Raw genomic sequence first — 21,419 nt, 5'->3', positions numbered from 1 at the left:
GCCAGCTCTCATTCCCATTCTGCCTCGTTTGGGGTTTTATATGCTTTTTCTTTTCTCCAGGCAATTTTCAATGTGTCATGAGTGACCACTCTGCATCATTGCCAAGACTTCAGGAAAGCAGATTGTTCATGCCAACAGATAGATTGGCTTAAGTAAATCTCATGTATATTCCAAGCAGAGCCTCAGGTGAGCCCATATAGCTGTGTGCTACGGTGTAATTTGAGTTTCCCCCCATCCCCTACGGCCCTTTCTGCTGCCGCCTGCAGAATATCAACCGATGCCCAGCTGACTGTGGGCCTATTTGGAAGGGATTAAACTAGCAACTAATAAAGGAGATGTTGCAGTGTGCACATATGAGGACTGCATGTGGCTGCTTGACTAAGTAGTGAGCAGCTTGTGTAATTATCGGACTCAAAGATGGTGAAAAAAATGAATGAGGAAGGAGGAGGAAAAAAGAGGAGAAAAGCTGGGAGATGGGAGAATAGTGCTGTGATGGGAATGTTATCGAGTGAGGAGGACTAACTGATTTCTTTTTAGAAGCTGGTCGTTAGGCCTACAGACAATATGTTTCAGTGCTGACCTTTGACTCCTCTCAAATTTGAAGAAGAAAACTGCAGGTCTTTCTTTAATTGTGTGGGTTTGAGCCCAAATGTAAAGATGTAAAATATGTTGTTTTCTTTTTTTCAAAAACAGAAAAGTGATTCCATCTGCAACACTGTATCCACTCAAACATTTGCTATTACAGTGTAGAAAGGGAACCCTTGCTACGTACAGACCATCTGGTGAAACTCTAGCCAACAGTGAAAACATTGAAAAGGTTGCCTCTCCATGGAATCATCAAGAACATTAAATGACACCTTGGCAAAACAACCATGTCCCTTCTAGGAATTTGAAATTACACTGCCACACGTGCGTGAAAATTATGTTGCGCAATGCCTCGAGATGCAAGAAGTGCTTTACAGTCATCCATACATTTAGAGCCCAGTTATTCTGCACATAACTGATCAATATCAGATTGTTCCTCTGATTCTTAATAGCAGTTTGAAGCTGATAATGAGGCAGGTAATCAGCAACTTGCAACTGATTGCATTTTTAAGCCCCCCGGCCGCCTTCTTTTTCATTAATTATTGAAGCTTTACTTCAGTACCTGTCAACAACTTTCTTGTGGATTTAATGAATGAGGCTGTAACGCACCAGTCATTTGGGGGAATGCTCGTCTGTGCTTGGGCCTCTGCTTCTGTCTCACTCAAATTGGTGACAGATTCCCAGATTTGTTTTATATGTGTCTACTGTGATTAGCGGTTTATTAATGGATCTATTTGTACTACTAATAATTTAGTTTATATTCATGTATTGGCTTGGTACCGACAGACTGACAGACCCTGCAGCAGTAGAATGACGTGTTTTCCGAAGGGAAGGGTGCTCTGAACCACGACCAGTTTTGTCTACACGGACAGCCAAAATAAAAAGTTCCTCATCGTAGTTTTAGATGAGAAAATTGCATTTTTTTTTCTCAGTGGTACCATGAGGTTTGTAGTAAAAACCAATTAAGTCCGCCTTGGCTCAAGAACAAGTTGGGACTGAAACCAAAACTACAAAACAGTGCCTATTTCCCATTATAAATTACAGTTTTTGTTTCATGATTTCTCCTGGTGAACTCAAGTCATTTGTCTTTTTTTAAATTAGCCTGCTAATTTGAGACAGAAAAGACATAATTGTAACACAGCTAATGACGTATACTGTGTGATAAGTCGAGCAAGGTCTTACAAAATAAATTATCGGCGGATGGGGTACGTGAGGTGGGATAAAATGATTTTCAGCAGAGCGAGCTGCTGACAGGCTGTGCTTTTCTTAATTATCAGCTGGTAAAGATGTTAGCAGAGGTATTGATGGGCCTTAATTGACCATATGGCTGCTTGTGTTTCTAGAGGATGACCAGCGAGCACACTGATGAGACAGTAACACACATGGATGTAACATGTGCTGTACAGGGACGTGAACACACACACACAGAATTGACAGGGTTCCAATACCCTACCCCAAACACATCAGAGTGTGCCTCCCGACATTATCGCCATTACGCTGCCGCTCTGCTGCTTCGCAATCCAGGCATGCTTTTGTGTGTGTGTGTGTGCGTCTGATTTTGAGATGGGTGGGTTTTCCACCACCTGCTTGTTTAAGAACGGATTCAGCCTGTAGGCGTTCCGAGGCTGAGAAAAAGGCAATTACATGTTTCTCTTTTTCCTTTTTTTATCAGATGCCCTTTCATGCCCCTTTCTATTGTCTCCTCGGCTGATTAATCCAGTCACACTTTTTAATTGTGGTACTCTACAACCCCCCCCCCCGAGGCCATTTCAGTGGGCAGGGCCTCGGCTTCCGAATCGTCTCCAAGGGTTTTGAAGATTGGAGAAGGCCTCATGAAATATTGACGGCTAAAAGTAATAATTTCCCTGCTTTAATCGTGTAGCTTTTTCTGAATATTTACAGTCAAATTATCTCCTCGCACTGAGAAATAATGTTACCGGCTTCCTGATTTATAATCATGAGACCTACTTGACTGAACACATCGGCAGAAACAAAAGCCGTGTTTCATTGTTCTATTCATTCAGCCGAGGACTTGTTGAAAAAAAGGTGTAAGTGGCGTTTCCTCAACAAGTTCGGCAAATATCATTTTCTGTCGAGATGATTGCGCTGCTCATGAACACTGGAGCATGCGGCAGCTAGAATAAGCAAGGATATGGCAGGGTTTTAAGATATTAGGAGCCAGGAAATAGATCTGCATGTGCACATTGGTCAACGCACATCAGCTCGTCTTCCCTTCTGGTTTGCTAAAAGAACGAATGCTGCCCACATCTGGACATCACTCCGACCTTTCTATCGGGGATGAAATAAATGGATTTTTACACTTTAAAGAACCTTGAGCTGCGACAATGTGCGGCTGGTATTATTGTCACCTCGTGACTGAGTGTGTGTCTGTGTTTTGCCATGGCAACATGTGGTCCTGGAGTCACCTGATGCAGCGGGAACTACCAAAAGAGGAGATTTTTAGTACTTTTCAAAAGGCTATTCTATGTCTGTGTGAAGATGCAGTTATGAAACTTCATCGGTGTGTAGTTGAGATCAAAATGATGGCAGATTTAGAAGATGGGGTGCGGTTCGGGGACTTTTCAGCACTGATTCGGCATTGCGGTTGGATTGTATCTCATGGTGGTCCCCTGGTTCTCTTTCCTCCTTCTGATGCCGTTCACAATGGAACACGTTGGGACAGTGAAGCAGCAGAGATCCATCTTGTGGCGCTGCAGAATATTTTCCCTTTTGATTGATGAATTGTTTTAATCTGTCGCCTATAGATGTTCAGTCGACAGCTACTTTTGCCTGGAAAATTACGGCAACGATGAATCGGTTGACTAAATGGATTCATTTTTAGACTAATCAATGAATGGACTACTTGTTGTGGCTCTAATCACTCAAAAGTGTCGTAGTCAGAATGGGATTGAAAGAGGTTGCTTAGAACCTTTTTTGAGATGCAGCATATTTTCTACAATAAAAAAATCCCGCGACACACCAACAACCCAAAAAGTTACAAAATGTCACATTGTAGCATAACACAGCATATATGGTAGGTCATTATTACGCTACCTACTGGCATGGAAGAGTATTTAATTACTAGGCCAGCCACTATATTGCAGGCTCAGACGCTCAACAATGGCAAATTATTTGCGGCAACTAAATAATATTTTTTGGGACCGATAAAGTGAAATTGGACATTTTCCCACGGCACACCTGACGATATCTCACGGCACACTAGTTGAAAATCACTGGCTTAGAAGATGTGTTGACTGTGTTGGTTGGACTTTTTGGTTAAAGATGAAGTCACCACTTCATCCAGGACAGGCTGAAGGTGCCCTGTAGAGTTTTAACCACCAATTTTGTCCCAGTCTTTCCAGAGATCGGCTCTCTCATGGCAATCACTCGCATGCATGCAGTAAATAGAAAAAACGTTGAATTAAATAAACGTGACAACTGAATGTTAAGGCAATAAAATGTTTCATGCACTGAGCAATTTTGCGATTTTTTCTTTTTGGGGTCATCATATTGGCATGTTCATTTACGTATTCATATTATTGTGGCATTTTCTTTTCATTTTGATTCTATGGCAACATTGTTTTCCCCTGAAACTCCTATGCCAATAAAGCCACGCTGGAATGAATTGAAGAAAATACACATAATGTTGATCATTTTACTATTATTTAAATTCAGCCAAAGTTACCATTAGATAATGCCTCATTGGCATATATTTAAAAACATAAAATGGCTGAATTACTTTCATGCAAGTAATCAGCAGGTTTCATGGGGGTAAAACTGTCAAGACCCGGTATGTGGTGCGCTGAGACTCAGGTGCAGAGGAAAGAGACCGGAGGCAGGTTTGAGCAGGGAAAAATCAAAAACGTGCTTTACTTAGTCAAAGACAGTCTGACAGGGGACAAGGTAAAGCGGGGGAGTATATATAGGAGGGGGGGATACACAGGTGAAGGGAATCACAATCAAGAGACACACAAAAACACTTGTGGTGTCCAGGAGTAGAAAGTGTGTCTTCCGTTGTCTTTTCCACCGAAGGCCCAAGCTGAGGATTCTTGCTTTCACTTCACGCCCTCCAGCCAACATTTGCTCTTCACCCCCCAACTGAAGACCACATCAAAATGTCGATGTGATCTCCTCTCCGTCACAGCCATTCTCTCCCTGTCTCCTTTGTCTTTGCCTCTGGATGCATCCGTCTCTCCTTCCGTCATTCCCTCTTAACCTCCCTGTTTCTCTCTCCTCGCCTGTCATCCCATCCCGTTAGCGTCAATCCCCCCTTCAGCTCCCCCTCGTCCAGCTCTCTTTCGGTTTTCCACCCCCCCTCCCTGGCTTCAGTGTGCGGTGATCCTGAATTACAGGGCAAGAGCAGGTGTTCAGCTGGCCGGCGATTGCTGCATGCTGACTCGCATAATCGCCGAGAGGTGAGCAAGTGAGCGTGCTCGGGTACAGCTGGCCTCTAATGCTGATGCCCCCCTCCCCCACCCGGTGTGATGTTTGCCAAGGGCCTGGCCAGGTGCCTCTGCAGCATATGTGCACACACACACACACACACACACACACACACACACACACACAGAATCAGCGCAAATACACATGTCCGCAGCGACACACAGATGCGCGTCAGATCTAATAAAGGATTCCCAGCTGCTGTAACATTCTCTGCGGCAGGGACAACTGGGATTGTATTACTTGGAAAAGATTTTTTTTTATAAAAAAGGTAGGACACCGGCGTCCGCACGAGTCAGGAGGCGGAGCCGGGTGGTCTAGCGACAGGATAGACTGAGCTGCATTCTTCTAAGAGGCCCGTTTTATTTTTTTTCCCAGCTTAACATGCTGTCAATCTGTGTGGTGTGTGTTCCCCCACATGCCCGGCCACTTGTCTTTTCATCACCGTTCCAAGCTTTCCATGTTTCTCATTTCCCCCCCTCCCCATCCCCGCCACCATCCTCCCTCTTTGTGCAAACAGAGTACAACAACTCGCTCTTTGCTCACTAAGCTCGGTGAAGGCGATGAAAGGAGAAGAAGAAAAAAGAATCCAATAAAACATGAGCTGCCGCTCCCCCCTTGACACTCCGAGATGTTTAAACGCGACACGTGGTCGATTTTTCCATTCCACCTGGACGACCTCCCCCCCTCCTTCCTCTCCGTCTACCAATATGGATTTGAGATGTTCCTGTTTTTTGAACTTACCTCACTCTTCCCCCAAGTTGGGAGAGAGAGGGAGAAGGGTAAATACTCAAAGGGTGTGTGAATAATGCAAGACGAACATTAAATGTCAGGTCTAAAAATTCACAATTTCTAACCTCCCCCTCCATTGTCTCGCTGGCACATGTTTTATGCATTTTATAATTAGGGGGGGGTCACTTATTTCTGAGAGGGGAGGTGTTTTTTAGGAGTTGCAGAGCTTCATTTGAAAGGCAAATCTCACAGCTCCGTGGAATGGGAAAAAACAGGGCACGGGTTCTCCTCGGAATAAATAGCACTTCCACTTGGACATTTGGTTTTCAATCAGTGTGAGGTGAGCCTGTTGCCAGTACCCTGTCAATTTCAAATCAAATCACTCCAAAAGGCAAAGTATCACAAGTCACCTAAAAGTACTTAAGTCTATTAAATCAAACAAAAAGCCCAGGGAGCTAACACCAGCCAATTACTCTTTAGATACTCCTGTGTTGGGAAACACTACCACTCTTGTCCACAAGGAGGGCCAAAATTAACATGAAATTAAAGTTCCTCGTCGTAGCTTCAACATGGCAAAGCAGCAGCTTTTGCAAATGTAAAGTTGATTTGTTACATATGTGTACTTTTATCCGTAAACACTATTTTCAGTATGATAGGACACATTCTTAGAGATTTCATAATGTTCAAAAAAGAAATTAGAGAACATTTTGGACATTTACGTGTTTGTTTGCAATGCGTGGCTTTCTCATTCGATGGTATGTGATTTCCTCAGAAGGACACAACAAACAGAGAAATTAGATATCCAGCAGGCAGCACATTTTTTATTTACACCAGCTTTACCTTTGGGCCAGTGCGGTACACGGAAACTGCATCAGTACACCGTCCCATTCATCAAGTTCTCATCCGGCTTTTAGTTGCATAAATACATTCGTTTGACAGATGACTTCGCTAATTGCCTTTTCAAACCGCAGTAATCTCTCGGTGCAGCGAGCGAAAATTAAAAATGCAGTGCCCTGAGTATTGTTTTTTTCATGTCTGAGCCTGCATTTATCCACCTGAAATTAATTCTCTAATTTGTTTGTACGCTAAACAGGGAATACTCTGGATCCCAATCCACTTAAAGCGTTCTGCGCGCTGCTTTACATATCTATTCTGATATGCCGACTTGTCCCTGAAGACTCCACGCAGCAATCCTGCGAAATGAGGGGCAAGCCTTGACTTTTCTGAAGGGCACTGTAAAGTCTCCAGAAGTATCACCTCGAGGAAAGCGTGAATACAGTGTGTGTTTGTCTAAATACAAGCAGCTGGAAGTTTGGCGGACGCGGAGGATTCACACTCGAGCCGTGGTGCGATTTGTGCCGATGTGTGTGCCAATGTGTTTGCCGTGTGTGCCGAAGACACCACGGATCAGATTGAGGCGGGTGATGACATTGCTGTCCAAACACACAAAGCATTAAAAACAAGTGACAGTATTGTCACTTTGGCGCACATCTTGACACTAGTGGGCGAATTTACCCCCCAAAAAAGGATTGCGTTGCTTTTCCGTTAAACCTGCAAAAATAAGACGAGGATGAAATGCCCTGACAAGCGTCTTGGTGCTCCCCCGTGATATTTGCACATATTTAAAAACGAGGTAATATGCAGACATTTGGTGCAAAAATTCTATGAAAGTGAGATTAGCATTTATAAACCCCTTTCCAGTGATCATGGCGGCATTGAATATTGTGTTTTGCGCAATATGTTTTGAATGGGACCTTGAGACGGGGCAGATAGCGGTCACGAGTGATGCTCCGCTGCCCCAACCCATTCTTTCTGAGTTAGAACCTCAATGTTTTACTAATTCGTTTCCCAATACCTTTCAATCATTTGGATACTTTTAATGAGGTCATTCAAAATCAACTCTGAACTCGACAAATACAATTATACAAGATAATTAATAGATTATATTGGACACCGACAAGATTCGCTGGAGACGAGCGGATGGTCACGTTACACCGATTCATTTCTTATGAGAATGTCCCAAAGTACAGACTTTATGGTGTGCTATTCATGAAAATAAAAAGGCTGATCACAGGCCAATATATTTCTTGCACCCCTAGTCCATGTACTTGGGGTCCATTGCCGCTAAACAACCCAGCGTTATGTCGGTATGAAGATCATTGCTCAAGTAAGAGTACCTGCTGATTTTCCTTCAGCATGTACATGGTTCTCCCAGCTTAGAATGATTGCAGCCCATCAAAGATTTTATTTGAGGATTAACTATCAAGTGGATGGATATAGTCTGAAGTGGAATAGACACCTCTGTCACATTGACAGCCCTCACAACAGCTCCCTTAATAAGCCACAATGTGTTATAAGGACCGGCTTAAGCTCTTACACCGGACCAAATCTAATAGATGCATGTGGCTAAGTGGAGTGCAAATCCAGAGTGAATGAAATCCACTCTGGATTTGTCCAGAGATGAGAAACTCTGAACGTTAAACGTAAAAGACGCCCAAGATTACACTTTAGCGAGAGGCAGTACCTTAATCAGTAAAACCTCTTTGAAGGAATAAAAGCAACGCCTGTATGATTTTTGCATTTAATTAATGCTCAAAGATTGATAGCAATAATTATGTGCGTCTCTGACATGCAGATAGAATACCCTTCATGTGGACATTTAGAGCCAACATGAAGACGCATGTTATTTTGATGAATACCACTTTGGGGAACATTGTGCTGTCTTTATTATTCTGGAATGGAATCACAATATGTGGACAGTAGTTTTCACCAATGACTGACTTAAATTAAATGTTTCAACGTGGAAGTAAAGGCAATTTTGTTTTGTGTCTTGTTGTTCAGGCCAGTGGGAGGTGACTGTCAGAAGAAATGCCGGTCCTAGGTGCCCTAGTACATCACCACCTGGACCATGGCGAATCCTTGGCCAATGAGAAAAGAGAGGTGCTCCGCCTGCCTTGCTAGATGGTCGGTGTCCTCCTTGATGCTCCTATGGTTGCCGTGGGTGTTGCTATGGCTGCCGTGGACCGCCCGAGCTGAGCAGGTGGGCGGCGGGAAGGTGCTCCACGGTTCCCTTTCGTCCCCCTCGTCCTCCTCATCTTCCTCCTCGCCCCCGTCCAGTTCCTCAGCATGGGGCTTCAACACGAGGCAGAGCGGGGGGCAGCTGGACTGGCTGCTGTCGGAGAAGGGACCTTTCCACAGGTGTCCGGAGTACACCGAGTTCAGAGAGAGGTTCCAGCAGGGATTTTCTACCAGATACAAGATTTACAGGTAAGAGGTGTCAGTGTGTGTGGGGGTGTACATGAAAAGATATGAAAAGTAAATGTTTTATTCTATTTTTGTTCCTTCGAAATGACCAGAAACAGCAGGTCCACACTTGGTTGGAAATATAGGTGTGTGTGTGTGTGTGTGTGTGTGTGTGTGTGTGTGTCGAAGAGAGTAAGACAGAAGGAGACTTTGCGTAGTTGGATCTAGAAGATCAACCGGCGAGAGGAAAAGGGTGCGCTCTCACTTATATCTCAGGCTACCTGCTCATACTCTTAAGTGCCTCACAAAAAAATACACAGAATCCTATGTATAAGAAATGCAATTTGTTAGAAAAAAAAAGTGTTGCCTTAAAGTTCAAACACAGATAAAGCCGATGTTATTCTAAACGTTTTTTTTCCCATCCAACTTGACACACACAAAAGACAGTATCCAGCATTTCTTAAAAGTCGTAGTAGTACTCCTAGTGATTAATATACTGACCTTCATTTATCGAGAAATGTCTACTTACAACCTTTTGTCGCACATTGAACGTGAATGCGCTGTGAGAGCTTGATTTTCTCTCCTCTTGTTTAGTTTAAATGGTTATTGGAGGCCTAAAGAGGTTAAATGGTCCAGTATTCAACAAGTAGAAAAGAAAAAGAAGGGTAGTTGAGAGAGAAGAGACCCTTTTGTGGTGGTGTAGTGATGTACTGTGTAGTATGCGTGTGCGTGTGCGCGCAGGCTGTTATCCTTGCGCTGTATAAATAATGCAGCCCCCATCACCATTATCCCAAATTGAATACAAAAAATGTGACGGATACATGACGCGTCAGCTGAGGCTGCAATTTGAATTTTCCATTTCCTCTACTTGGAAACATATATATATATATAAATAATCAGTTTTAACTTACCCCTTCTGCTCACTCCACAAGCTCTTTAAAAATAGATTCTCTTGACAGTTGACGCGTTTGTACTGTCAGAAATGTAGAAAGCTATACGCTCTAATTATCGGGGACTTTTTTCTTTTTTGTCTCTGCCTTTTGTTAAGTTATATTCAGATAGAAAAAGTGTTTTGAAATCAGCTGGTGGCTGTCTCACTCCTCTGGTCACCGGTAACGGTTACTTACGCTTGCAGTCCGTTCCCTCTCGAACTGGAGCTGTTCCTTTCCACTCAAAATAAACTTATTCTTTCCGCCTCAAGTTGAGTGGAAACGACAGCATCACTTCCAGATGAGGGCGTGTGTGAAATGACAGGTGACGGTTTGGTGACAAAAGTGGGACAGATTGTCAGAGGAGTCTGCCTTCAGCTGCGGGACACTTCCTGTGATCACAGAGAACTGAGGAAACATGGCAAACTCTTCCTCTTTGCTTTCTACTCATAACTGTTACATTTTCTCTCTTTTTTTGGCGGGGGGGCAAAACCTTTTCTTCTAAAAAACTAAACTAAAGAAAAGGCCATCTACTGGCTAGGATATTTGTAAGGTAGCCCTGACATGGACCATTCAGCTGAGGAAGTGCAAGAACAGCTGCATGGTTATATAGAGATACTGTATCACCCCAAAACCTACAGTAGATTTAGTATTGCTGCATTACTGGTAGTAGTTCTACATCAGGGGTGCCCAATATGTCGATCGCGATCGACCGGTCGTTCACAGAGGTAGTGCGGATAGATCGCATGTTTTATCAGGTTATCGACAAAACCCAGCTCCCATTGTGCAAATTAGTGTCAATCACCACGGACGCTGCGCCTGCAATGGTCGGCCACTTGAATGGATTTATTGCCAAATGCAGGGAGGATGATATAATTCCCGACTTCCTTAATTACCACTGCATAATCCACCAACAAGCATTATGCGCTACAATGCTAAACATGAAAGAGATCATGGATGTGGCAACGAAGATCGCCTATTCGAGCGAGAGCTCTTCAAAGACGGCTGTTCTACACACAGATGGCTTAGTAGAGCTCTGTCCGGAGATAACGGAGTTTCTCCATGTTGTTAAACATGCAGAATACAACCAACTAAGTGACGATCAGTGGCTGATAGACTTGGTATTTTTAACCGTTTTGTTAAATGAGCTTAATTTAGAGCTGCAAGGGAAAAAATAAACCGTTGTTGATATGATCAGCTCAGTTAATGCTTTCAAACGGAAAATGCAACATCTGTCCTCAAAGCTGCAGCTTCATGATTTAAGGAACTTCCAAACCTGGGCCCTGTTTCTCGTACCTGGCTTACTGAGTTAGCGGGCTAATTGTCAGGATAAGATGACGTAGGTCTGGCTTTTCGGTTTCTCGAAGCAACCTTATATTAATCACCATAGCAATACAGCCAAAAATGTAAACCTGCTCCCGGGCAGGTTTACTGAAATTCACTGGATAAACTGGCCACTCCCACCGGACAAAAAAGGCAGCTCACTTCCTCATTGATGAAGGAGCAATATTAGTTATATAGGGAGAGAGTTCTTTCAGATCGCTCCATCCTTTACATCATCATGACTTCCTTTATGCGGCGATATAGATTTTGCCAGCAAGAAATAATTTATTTACGAGAGCTTCTCGAGCCGCGGACATTGAACACTACAGGCGCAGCTGATCACCCGTCACATAGACTATCAGCCGCTGCATGTCGTGCTGTTCTTACGTTTATTTAGCGCTTCAGAAACTTATGGATGTGTTGAAAGCACTCATAATTATATATGACAGTGTTATTAGTACACCATACATATCATTATTGTAGAGCATGATTAAGGTGATCGTGATGAGAATACAGAGAATCACAAACAATTTATTTTTACTGCTTCAATTGATTGAATTTCTGATTATGAATAATACATACATACTGATCTGCCCATACACATATTCAAACTCCTAGTTATATGGTAATCTGCACATACACATATATAGTACATGATTCATACGCGCATACAGTACATATATCCTCATAAGTATATATTTATTCGTAAATATAATCTGATTGATTTGGGTGATGAAGCACTTAAATTTGCCGATACATTTTCCCAACACTGACGCATTTAACTTGTCTGATATATTTGTGACGCTTATGTCGCGCAGCGGGGGCGCTGTTAAAGTTGCGTTCACGGCAACAACGTTGCAAAAACTTTGGAATATTCGCAATGTGTTTGCTGTGAATGACTACGGTATTGACATCCTCATATGCCTTCATGATCATCTCCTGCTTCTCAGTAGAGAAATAAAAAGAGGTTCCTCTGAGTTTATTTGCCATTGTACTGTTAGAACATTGTGGTGTCAGTGCTCCATTATTATCTCTTCTGAAGAGGAGCGGGCGCGCGCATTTATCCAGAAGACTGACGTCTGGCTAGAATTAACGAGACCGTTTCAGCACGGATCAGCCGTGAAGAAAACCAGATAGCGTGATGTCAATCATCTCGCTAATTCAAACTGGAGATTAGGACATTTGCTTGAATTTGTTTAGCCGGGTACAAGAAACAGGGCCCTGGTGTCAGAGCTGGAGACTCAATGGAAGGCGTGTACGCAACTTGACAGAGCAGCTTGACAAGTGTCTGTCAGAGTATATTTATGTGAGTCAGCCTTTTCCCACATGAAAAATATTAAGTCCAAACACCTGTCCACCATGACTGATGACCATTTGATCTGCCTGAAGCTGGCTACCAGCAGCTACTGTCTGGACTATGCAACCCTGCTGGTTCCATTCATTTATGTCATCAGAGTCAAATGTAATGACCAAAAATGTACAGAATTGTATTATGTCATAAGGGTTCATGCAGTTATGCAAGATACACCAATATTGTAAATATAAAGTATACTCGGTATATATATATATATATATATATATATATATATATATATATATATATATATATACACATTACATTATTAATGTAGGTAGATCTTTTTGACTTGGTCATTTTAAAAGTAGCTCGCGAGCCAAAAAAGTGTGGGCACCCCTGTTCCACATAAATGAGGGATTATAGTGAGGTGGTCTGGTGCTGGAGGTGAGTAGCAACAAAGATGCTGAGTCTCTTTTTTTTTTTTTTTTTTTTTACTAATAAACACAATGAAGCGCTTTGAATATTAACAGAGAGCAAATACACTGTAAAATGAGCTAGAGCAACCACTCACTCCCTCAGTAGCTTTTTATATTCCCCACCTGGCCTCACCCTAATTGGACTGAACCACTGCATGGGGAGGGGGGGATCCCCTCTGAAACCTGGTCCTGGAACTTAGAAAACATTTGACTTCCAACAATATTTCAGAGTGAGCAACTATTTATGAACTACTCCCTCCAAGATGAATGTTACTCAGATTCGCGACATTTCCAACAGCAACCTCTGTCACCAGGCGGAGCGTGGGACAAGATAGAGAGGGAAACCTTCACACAAGTACACACAGCGCATTGTGAGCACCAGCTATATGATATGAAGCTATGAAATAGAGATTCTACACAGTATGGACCATGAATAGAGATATAGTAAGGGGACCGTTTTAGATGATATGGATTTTGGGACTCAGAACCGAATTCAGATTGCTCAAAGCAATCGGTCTGCACGTTCTTGATTCAACGATTACTGAGTGTGTATGAAAAGCATTGTATTTGGGGAACCTTTTGGTTCAGTTTATGAACACCTTCATGTGATGTAACCTCCACTTGAGTCAGAGAAAAGGTTGTCCGTGTTTCAGAACTTCAACCCGTCACAGTGCGTTTTCAGTAATGAAAGGTGATTGTAACATTTTTGCTGTACCTCTCATGTCACAAGAAATGCAGAAGTCGAAGCTTTAAAACTGCAGTCCACAAACCAATGTGTGATGTCTTCTATTTACAGTCCGAGGTTGTACGTTGACACTAAAAACAAAAATGAGACAAAACAACTTGGTTTGGCTCGAAATAAGTACGCTTGTCACGCTCTTTATGCACCGGACATGAACTACAATAAGTCAATGTTGACATCTTGTCTCACATGGGACAGGAACACCGTTCTCTTGGGTCAAAGTCATGTGTTTCCTGGACCCATCCTCCCCTCTCTGCCGACCTTGCAGAGGATTATTGGAAACAAAACGCGTTTTCCCCGAAACATTGTAGCGATCTGGTATCACTACACACTCAAACAGTCCCTGTCACATCCGCACACACACGTCACAGACACATCCCCGTTCAGAAACCAATCCGCGCTGTGCCTTTGCAGCACGGCGGACAAAAGCGGAAGAGGAGAGAGTAACCGGACCTTACAGGAGTGTAACACGTGAACGTCTTCTTTGTTTTGGATGTTTTAAGTGCGCTCTACAAAAAGTTCCGCTGTCCAACATCAAGGCAACGATGGCTGCAGCGTAAGCAGACTGTAACGTGACGAGGAGTCGCGGACTAGGGAAGGTACGGACCAGACTTCCGGGTCTGGACCCACCGGATTATCTGACACGCTGACCTACGGGCACAAACCGTGAGGGATCTTTTTTGGTTGATCAACTATTTTCCCGTATTCGGTAAACTGAGAGGGACTGCACGGGGAAGCGAATGAGAGGGAAATTACGGGATGGATTTGGGGGAAACTGTGTGAGGGACTCAATGTGTGTATTGTGCCTGCAATGAACTGTAAATACACGAGCATCTAAAAAGGACCGATATCTATGTGGTGGTTAATTGTGATGAACAATATTCCTGTGAAATGCTTGTGGGGAAGTGTGTGAGGGGGATTGTACTCTCTACTTGAGCCCTGTGTGCGGTTGACCAAACTAATGACTAAATATTAACTCACACCCTGAGGAAGATATTGTTAGGCACAGACCTAACTGGCACCCCAAACAAACCGGTCATACCGTTACAACATAGTTGACAACGCAGTTTTGTTTGCGTGGGAATGTCGTTTTTGCTCGGCAGGTGGAGCCGTAACTGCCGGAGGTCTTTGTGCACTCAGCCACCTTTTTCTTTCTAATGACATGCTGATGCAGACTTCCTTTTCCTACAGCAGCTGGTTGCTGATGGAAATTAAGTTTCTCTCAGTTCCTCCGTAACCAGGACAACAGATTGTCACATTAGTAGGGATGCTGCATGAGGTCCCTCATCACTGAATGAAGTCCTAAAAGTAAGTGCTTACATTTGAGATGCGATCAGGTCACGGCTAAGCTGCCTGTAACGGCTTCCTGCTATGTCAGAAGTGACTGCTGCTTCCTCCTCCCTCGCCGCCCTCTTGGTGTATGAGCTTTGTGAGTGCCTTCCTAATACGCTGGGATTGCTTTTTTTTGCCTCTGACTTGATTGCTGCATCCCCCGCTATCCACAACAACAAAGCACTCGTACATTTCAGCCAACGCGTCCCACTCAAAGTATTCCTCGGGAAAACTGGCACACTTCCTCCCAATTTGTATGAAAACAATGACAGTGGCAGTGAAACAAGGCCAGCGGGGGCCTGACAACATGGGCTTCAAGGACACAGTGCCAGGCCAGAATACTTTTTCACAAGACCAAAAAAAAATCCTGTTCAAAGCTTCGAATCCAGATACTTATACTCAACAAACAAAAAAGCCTTTGAATCTCTTCTCTTTTTTTTCGTACAAAAAAAAAGCCCCTTGTTGTGACTTTCAATATGAAATATTACACATTTTCCGTGCCATAACGGAAATGCTTCTCCGTGGACTAATGATGAAAGATAATTTCCTGAACATTTTCCAAAATCTGATCAGTGGTGGTGGAGATAGCGTCCGTGGTAGAACAATGGATGGCTGACTGAAAGGACTGGTGGTCCGGATCAAGCCCGTAATGTTGCAATTACACCGGACGTCTCAGGCAGGAGGCGAATACGCCGACGTTGCATAGTCACTGCGGAGAAAACAACACAGTGTCTCCTTCCAGTGTGAAAAGCACATCTCTTGTGTTTCTAATTACACTCCTGTGACTTTATTGATATGTGATTATCATTCGGGGGAAATAAGAGCCGGCAGTCTTTCTTCTGCATTAGCCTTCCACAGAGCGGGAGCAGCCAAATGGGCTGCTCTCATTAGCTTTTTAATAAAGGGGTAATGGAGATGGGATTGACGATAGCCACATCCATCACACATGTGCTCACCCACATATTCGTTCACTTCTTTAATCTCGTCGTTGCTGTCAGCCTCAAACAAGCTAGAGAGCTACCTCTGGGTGGGTCGTGACCTCTGACCTTTTCCTCTTCTCTCCGATGGCTATAGGCAGTGGATAACTTAATGTTATTTATTGTTTAGCTGACTCCAAAGCACAGTGGAGGACTTGATGGGTTTGGTAGTGCAAGACCAGCACACAGAGGGAATATTATCACATCTGCATATAAAAGCTCTGCTGCTGTCAAAAAATAAATAAAAAGAAACCACACAGAAAACACCAAAAATTTGGCTCAGAAATGACTAATTTGTGGTTGTTTCACGAGAATAACTTTTATAACCAGACTTACGAGGCATGATTGAAGGCTTCCAACTACCCATCATCATCATCATCATCATCAAATACCATGATGAAGCTTCTTAGGTAGTTGCAAAATTCTTCACTGATTTGTGAGAATCCAACAGCTTCCGTTCCTCAAATGAAGCTCTGACTTGGGTCTTGTAAATGTGTCCAACAAGAAGAAGTAACCAAGCTCAGTTGTTTCTAAACGCAAGTCTAGCATCCATCAGGACTCTCTGCTGAGCTTCTATGAGCAGCGGAAGACTAGTCTCTTCTTCCTCCTATAGGTTGGATCAATGAGACCAAGAGTTCAGACCAAGTGGGTTTTTTCCATTTTACAATATCAGCTGGAGAGCTGAAAGAAGAGTTGATTAATTAAATAGACAGAAAATGAATCGGCGAAAGTCAAATGTCATCCAAAAAAGGGTCTTAAATATGAAGATTTGCTGCTTTGCTCTGTTTTATATGATAATTAACCTGACTATTTTGGGGTTTGGACGATTGGTCTGACAAAAGTAAATCTAAGATGTCACCATTGGCTCTTGCTCTATACTATTAATCTGTGGCTATCTCATTTAAAAAAAATTGCAAACCTTGTGCTTCAATCATTCCTTCAACCAAACAATCGATTTACTAATTACATTGTTATTTCAGGTCCCGCTTTTTTTCCTATTGTGCCTTTGATGTCGTTTATATAAAAAAGCATGCTAATTTATTGTATGAATTTATATTGTCATGTTTGACCCAGCATACCCTCTTGAAAAATGCAATCAGTCCCATGGACCAAAGCACCCCGGCTAATCCCTCAAACCTTGACCAAAGTAGTTGTTGAAGAACACTGCACAGCGCAAAAATCACACTCTTTTCAATTTCCATCTTTCCTGAAACGACAAAGATGACCCGTCAAGTGGTCCTTATGGAGACAGAGTCGGGGTCTCTGCCTAATTTCCATCTCTACTTATGGGGGACTTGAGGAAGATTGGCTGCTGATGAGACACACACGATGGGGGTAGTGGGAGTGTGTCTGGCCTTTTTCCTGCGGGCTTCTTCTGTGGCCCACAACACAGACACAGAACGCTTAGCGGGAATCGAGCAGCGGGCTAAAAACAGGCCTGTGGCTCTGTGATGGAAACAGTCAGGAGGCAACAGCCTGTGTAGCGACCAACACTTGCCTTTTGGTCACTGTGTGTGTGTGTGTGTGTGGCTGACCAACATAACGCTCACAAAAGATCAAATGTGGGTCACACACAGGGACGGACTGCCCATAGGGGACACCCGACGGTGTTGGACCGGCCCACCTCCTGTCAAGACTAAGATGCTCAGACGCACAGACAGATGTATCTGGTCATTCTTCAAAATAAAACCTATTTTTAATTTTTTTTTTTTAAACGTTTCATTTTTTCTGTGCGGCCCGGTACTAAGGGGACCTTGCATCACTCACTCGCAGACAAAGCCGTTTTTAAATGTGATTCGACAGCATGGCACCAAAGCGTAAATCCTTTAAAGGAGTATACTGATATTGTTTTTATTACCATGTGACTATAATGCACCTGGGTCAGCAGAGTTAGTTTAGGTTATGTTACTTAACTTATTGTTTTGTTATGCACCTTCAACATCCCTACACACACACACACACACACACACACACACACACACAGCAACACTACTGATACCACTGATGTTTACACCACATCATATTTTCTGTTCTACAATATAGTTCGTACTAATTCTACCCTCTGATTCCAAAAAAAAAGTGTCACTCTAGGAACGAACTAATACTAATTACCACTGATAACACCGTCACGTGAAATATTTGTCTATTATCAGGGAACAGCATAAACAGTCTGTTCAGTACTAAGGGTCCATGTTAGGGACAAGCGACTCCTTCTTTTGTCCATGTTCAGTTTGTTGTTTACCTTTAAAGATGTATGTAAAAGAAGAGCAATGTATTAGCTTTATACAAAAGCAATAAGGGCTTTTGATGTTTTCCAGTTAAGTTCAGTTTTTCTTACTCAGTGAGAAACGTCCAGTCTGTGTTGGGCTTGAACAAGTGCATTGAAGTCTGGTTGAATGTTTGAGGTGGAGATGTGAAGGACAGCTGACAGGTATCAGTGAGAGAGGATCTGGATCTGGATTTGTTGAACTTCATCACTGAGAATGTTTGTTCTCATGTGTAGGTAGATCTAAAGAGAACCAAGTTGGCAACACTGCCTGTCGGTGAGGCTGCATTTATGGCATGCATCTTATTTCTTTTTTGATTGATCTCACGCGGGCCGTAAAATGCACACTATATACACACTATATATACTGTATATATATACATATATATATATATATATATATGTATATATATATATATATATATATATATATATCCTTTAAAGATAAAGAGATCACACAGAGAGAAACAGAATACATGTAATTGAAAGAACAAGACAGATGCTACTCGTTTTTGTTTGGTTTTAAGCGACTGAATGATTCTTTGAGCCGAAAAGCACAAGAGGCTTCATTGTGCGCAAAAAAAGATGACTAGATTATCAACAATTGCTCATCCCCAGAAGTAACAGTTCAGAAAGAGAAAGTCAGTGCTACATCAGCGACTTGTTTCATGCATTAACCTATTGCGCTCAGGGAGATGGCCACAATGACTGATGCAGTACCTTTTTAAAATGAACAGTGGTTGTGTGAACTAAAGCGTCTGTAAAGCAGCAGGTGAATCTAAAAGAGACCTTGTATCGTCCTTAGAAAAGTGAATAACTACAAATTGATTTAAGGCTCCCTGTGAGCGAGATTTGACATTAACCTTTAATATAAACCATCAAGAAGAGGCTTGGCTTTTAAAAATGGAATGCAAAGCCAAATCTGTCAAAACAAAATGTTTCTGGAAGACTGAGTGAGAGATGAGTGTGTGGGTGTGCGTCTGTATGCATGAATCTTTGTGCCTTTCCATTTGGCCTCTATCCAATTCAAAATCAGGAAATAACTCACAGTGAAAGTATTCACTGACAAAATGCCTCGAGTTCCTTGGCTTATAGAGTTCACAAAGAGCTGCACGTATAAAAAGGAACATTCCATCGAGCAGCAACAACCCAAAAGGTGCCTCTGAAAAGTTTGTATCTCGCTTCTTTGCAGATGACACTGTTACCATTCATTTCAATGGCAGTGTCAGTCCCAATACATGTCAGTATGTATCAAAGGACCCGTGGGGCCTTTTCCAACGACCGCTACAGCATCGTCCACTTCTCTACTGCTGATCCGTATCTTCATGCATGCTCAAATACTGCTGCTTCAATATTTAATTGATAATTTAATATATTGAAAATAATTTCAATATTTCGGGGTCTAAACTAGCCTTCTTTAGAAGTGGTTTAATAACTGCTTTTTTTAGGGCTTGTGGGAAAGACACCTGAGAGAACATACATTACATGCAGAGTCAGATCATAGTTATCAAAGACACCACATAGCTCTATAGACCCTCTGTCCTGGGGATTATCAACATGGATATTAAAATCACCAACAATGACAACACAATCAAAATTAATACAGATTATAGACAGCAGTTCAGTAAACTCATCAAAGAAGGTTGCACAGTATTTAGGTGGTCTGTAAATGTTGAGGAATAAAACTTGCGTGGAATTGAGAGCCACATATTCAAAGGAAGTAAAATGATCAAAAGACATCTGCTTGCATTGAAGAGACTCATTATATAAAATAGCAACTCCACCTCCTTTCTTATGCACTCTTGTTTCACTCATGAAACTGAAGTTGGGAGGTGTTGCTTCAATAAGAACAGCTGCACTGTTATCTTGGTCTAACCAGGTTTCGGTTAAAAACAAAAAATCAAGTTTGTGCCTAATAATGAAATCATTGATTAAAAATGTTTTTCCTGACAGAGACCTGACATTTAATAAAGCTAAGTTTAATGTGTTTAAAACTATATTTTCCGTATTTCTTTGGACAGGCTGACGAGGAATGAATGTTAAATTGGATAAGTTTGCAGATTTACTAATGTTTCTTAGCAGCCTCACCTTTCCTTTTCGATAAGTCAGGACAGGAATTAAGAAGGCTAACTTCATACAGGGTCCCGACTGTTCCTGGAGATAATCAGTGGTGTCATTAACCTTGTAGTCCGGACCCAAAATATATCAATCAATGTCTTTATCAGGTCGTGGAGATAGAGGATGGTTGTGGAGATGTTGTGGAGGCGGGAGAGGGGCGCGGCGCTTTAACTTCGGTGTTTGCGTCAAAGCACTTAGAACCAGTGACGGAGGTCTAGCTGGAGGGGTTTCAGCACGGGAAGTGGGAGTGCGGAGGGGAGTGAATTTGGTTCCAGACCATCTCGTTCATGCGGTCAGTGAACTCCATGAGGGGGGAGGATGGTGAGGAGGGAGAGAGTAGAGAGGTGAGGGACCTTGATGAAGTGTGGGGGGTGGAAGTAGGTGCTGGTGAGGGAAGTAAAGACTCGTCCTCTCCGAGAGGGGGATCAATCCTTGATGATGAGGGTGGAGACTCCTCCTCTTGGCTCTCCTTTGGCTTCCTTCCCATGAGGTCTCCACGGCGATGCTGTGTGGTCGGAGTTAAAGAGGTGGCTGAGTAGGACAATTTCTTTATCTTTCCAAAACTGACAATACTTTCACACCAACTTCTTGCCGTCAAACTCTTAATCACTTCGAGGGACACCCCGTCCCTCAATGTGAATCAATGTGAATCCTGTTCACACCTGTCTCTGATGTCTGTTTGAATTGTTAAATTAACACATTCTCACTCCCAACTTGTCGAAAACAGACTCTTCGTCAGTGGCCTGCTACGCTTAAAATGTATACACTTTACTTTCCCCTCTAGCATCAGTGTCAGGGACTGTGTGTCAGTTTCATCTAGTTACATGCATTTTTTCAAATCCTATCCTGTGTTTGATTGTGTTTGGGTTGAAATATGTATTTGAAAACTAGCATTGATGCTATTAGTTAAGTAACATACTTAACACAAATACAATAAAATAAGTCACTGTTGACTTTTG

The 21,419-nt window shown here is 42.7% G+C and overlaps 1 protein-coding gene across 1 annotated transcript in view; it reads left to right on the top strand.

Annotated features, from left to right (window-relative positions):
• Positions 1 to 8,665: 8,665 nt before the first annotated feature.
• brinp2 (bone morphogenetic protein/retinoic acid inducible neural-specific 2) overlaps positions 8,666 to 21,419 on the top strand; it is a gene marked incomplete at both ends in the record, with an annotated part of 144,356 nt that continues 131,602 nt past the window's right edge. Inside the window, one exon of the mRNA XM_079216273.1 lies at positions 8,666 to 9,024. Coding sequence (XP_079072399.1) covers positions 8,666 to 9,024 — 359 coding nt within the window. The remainder of the gene's footprint in view (positions 9,025 to 21,419) is intronic.

This window comes from Taurulus bubalis (genome assembly GCF_910589615.1).
Source record: "Taurulus bubalis genome assembly, chromosome: 1".
Classification (NCBI taxonomy): domain Eukaryota; kingdom Metazoa; phylum Chordata; class Actinopteri; order Perciformes; family Cottidae; genus Taurulus; species Taurulus bubalis.
This window is presented reverse-complemented; position numbering and strand designations above follow the sequence as displayed.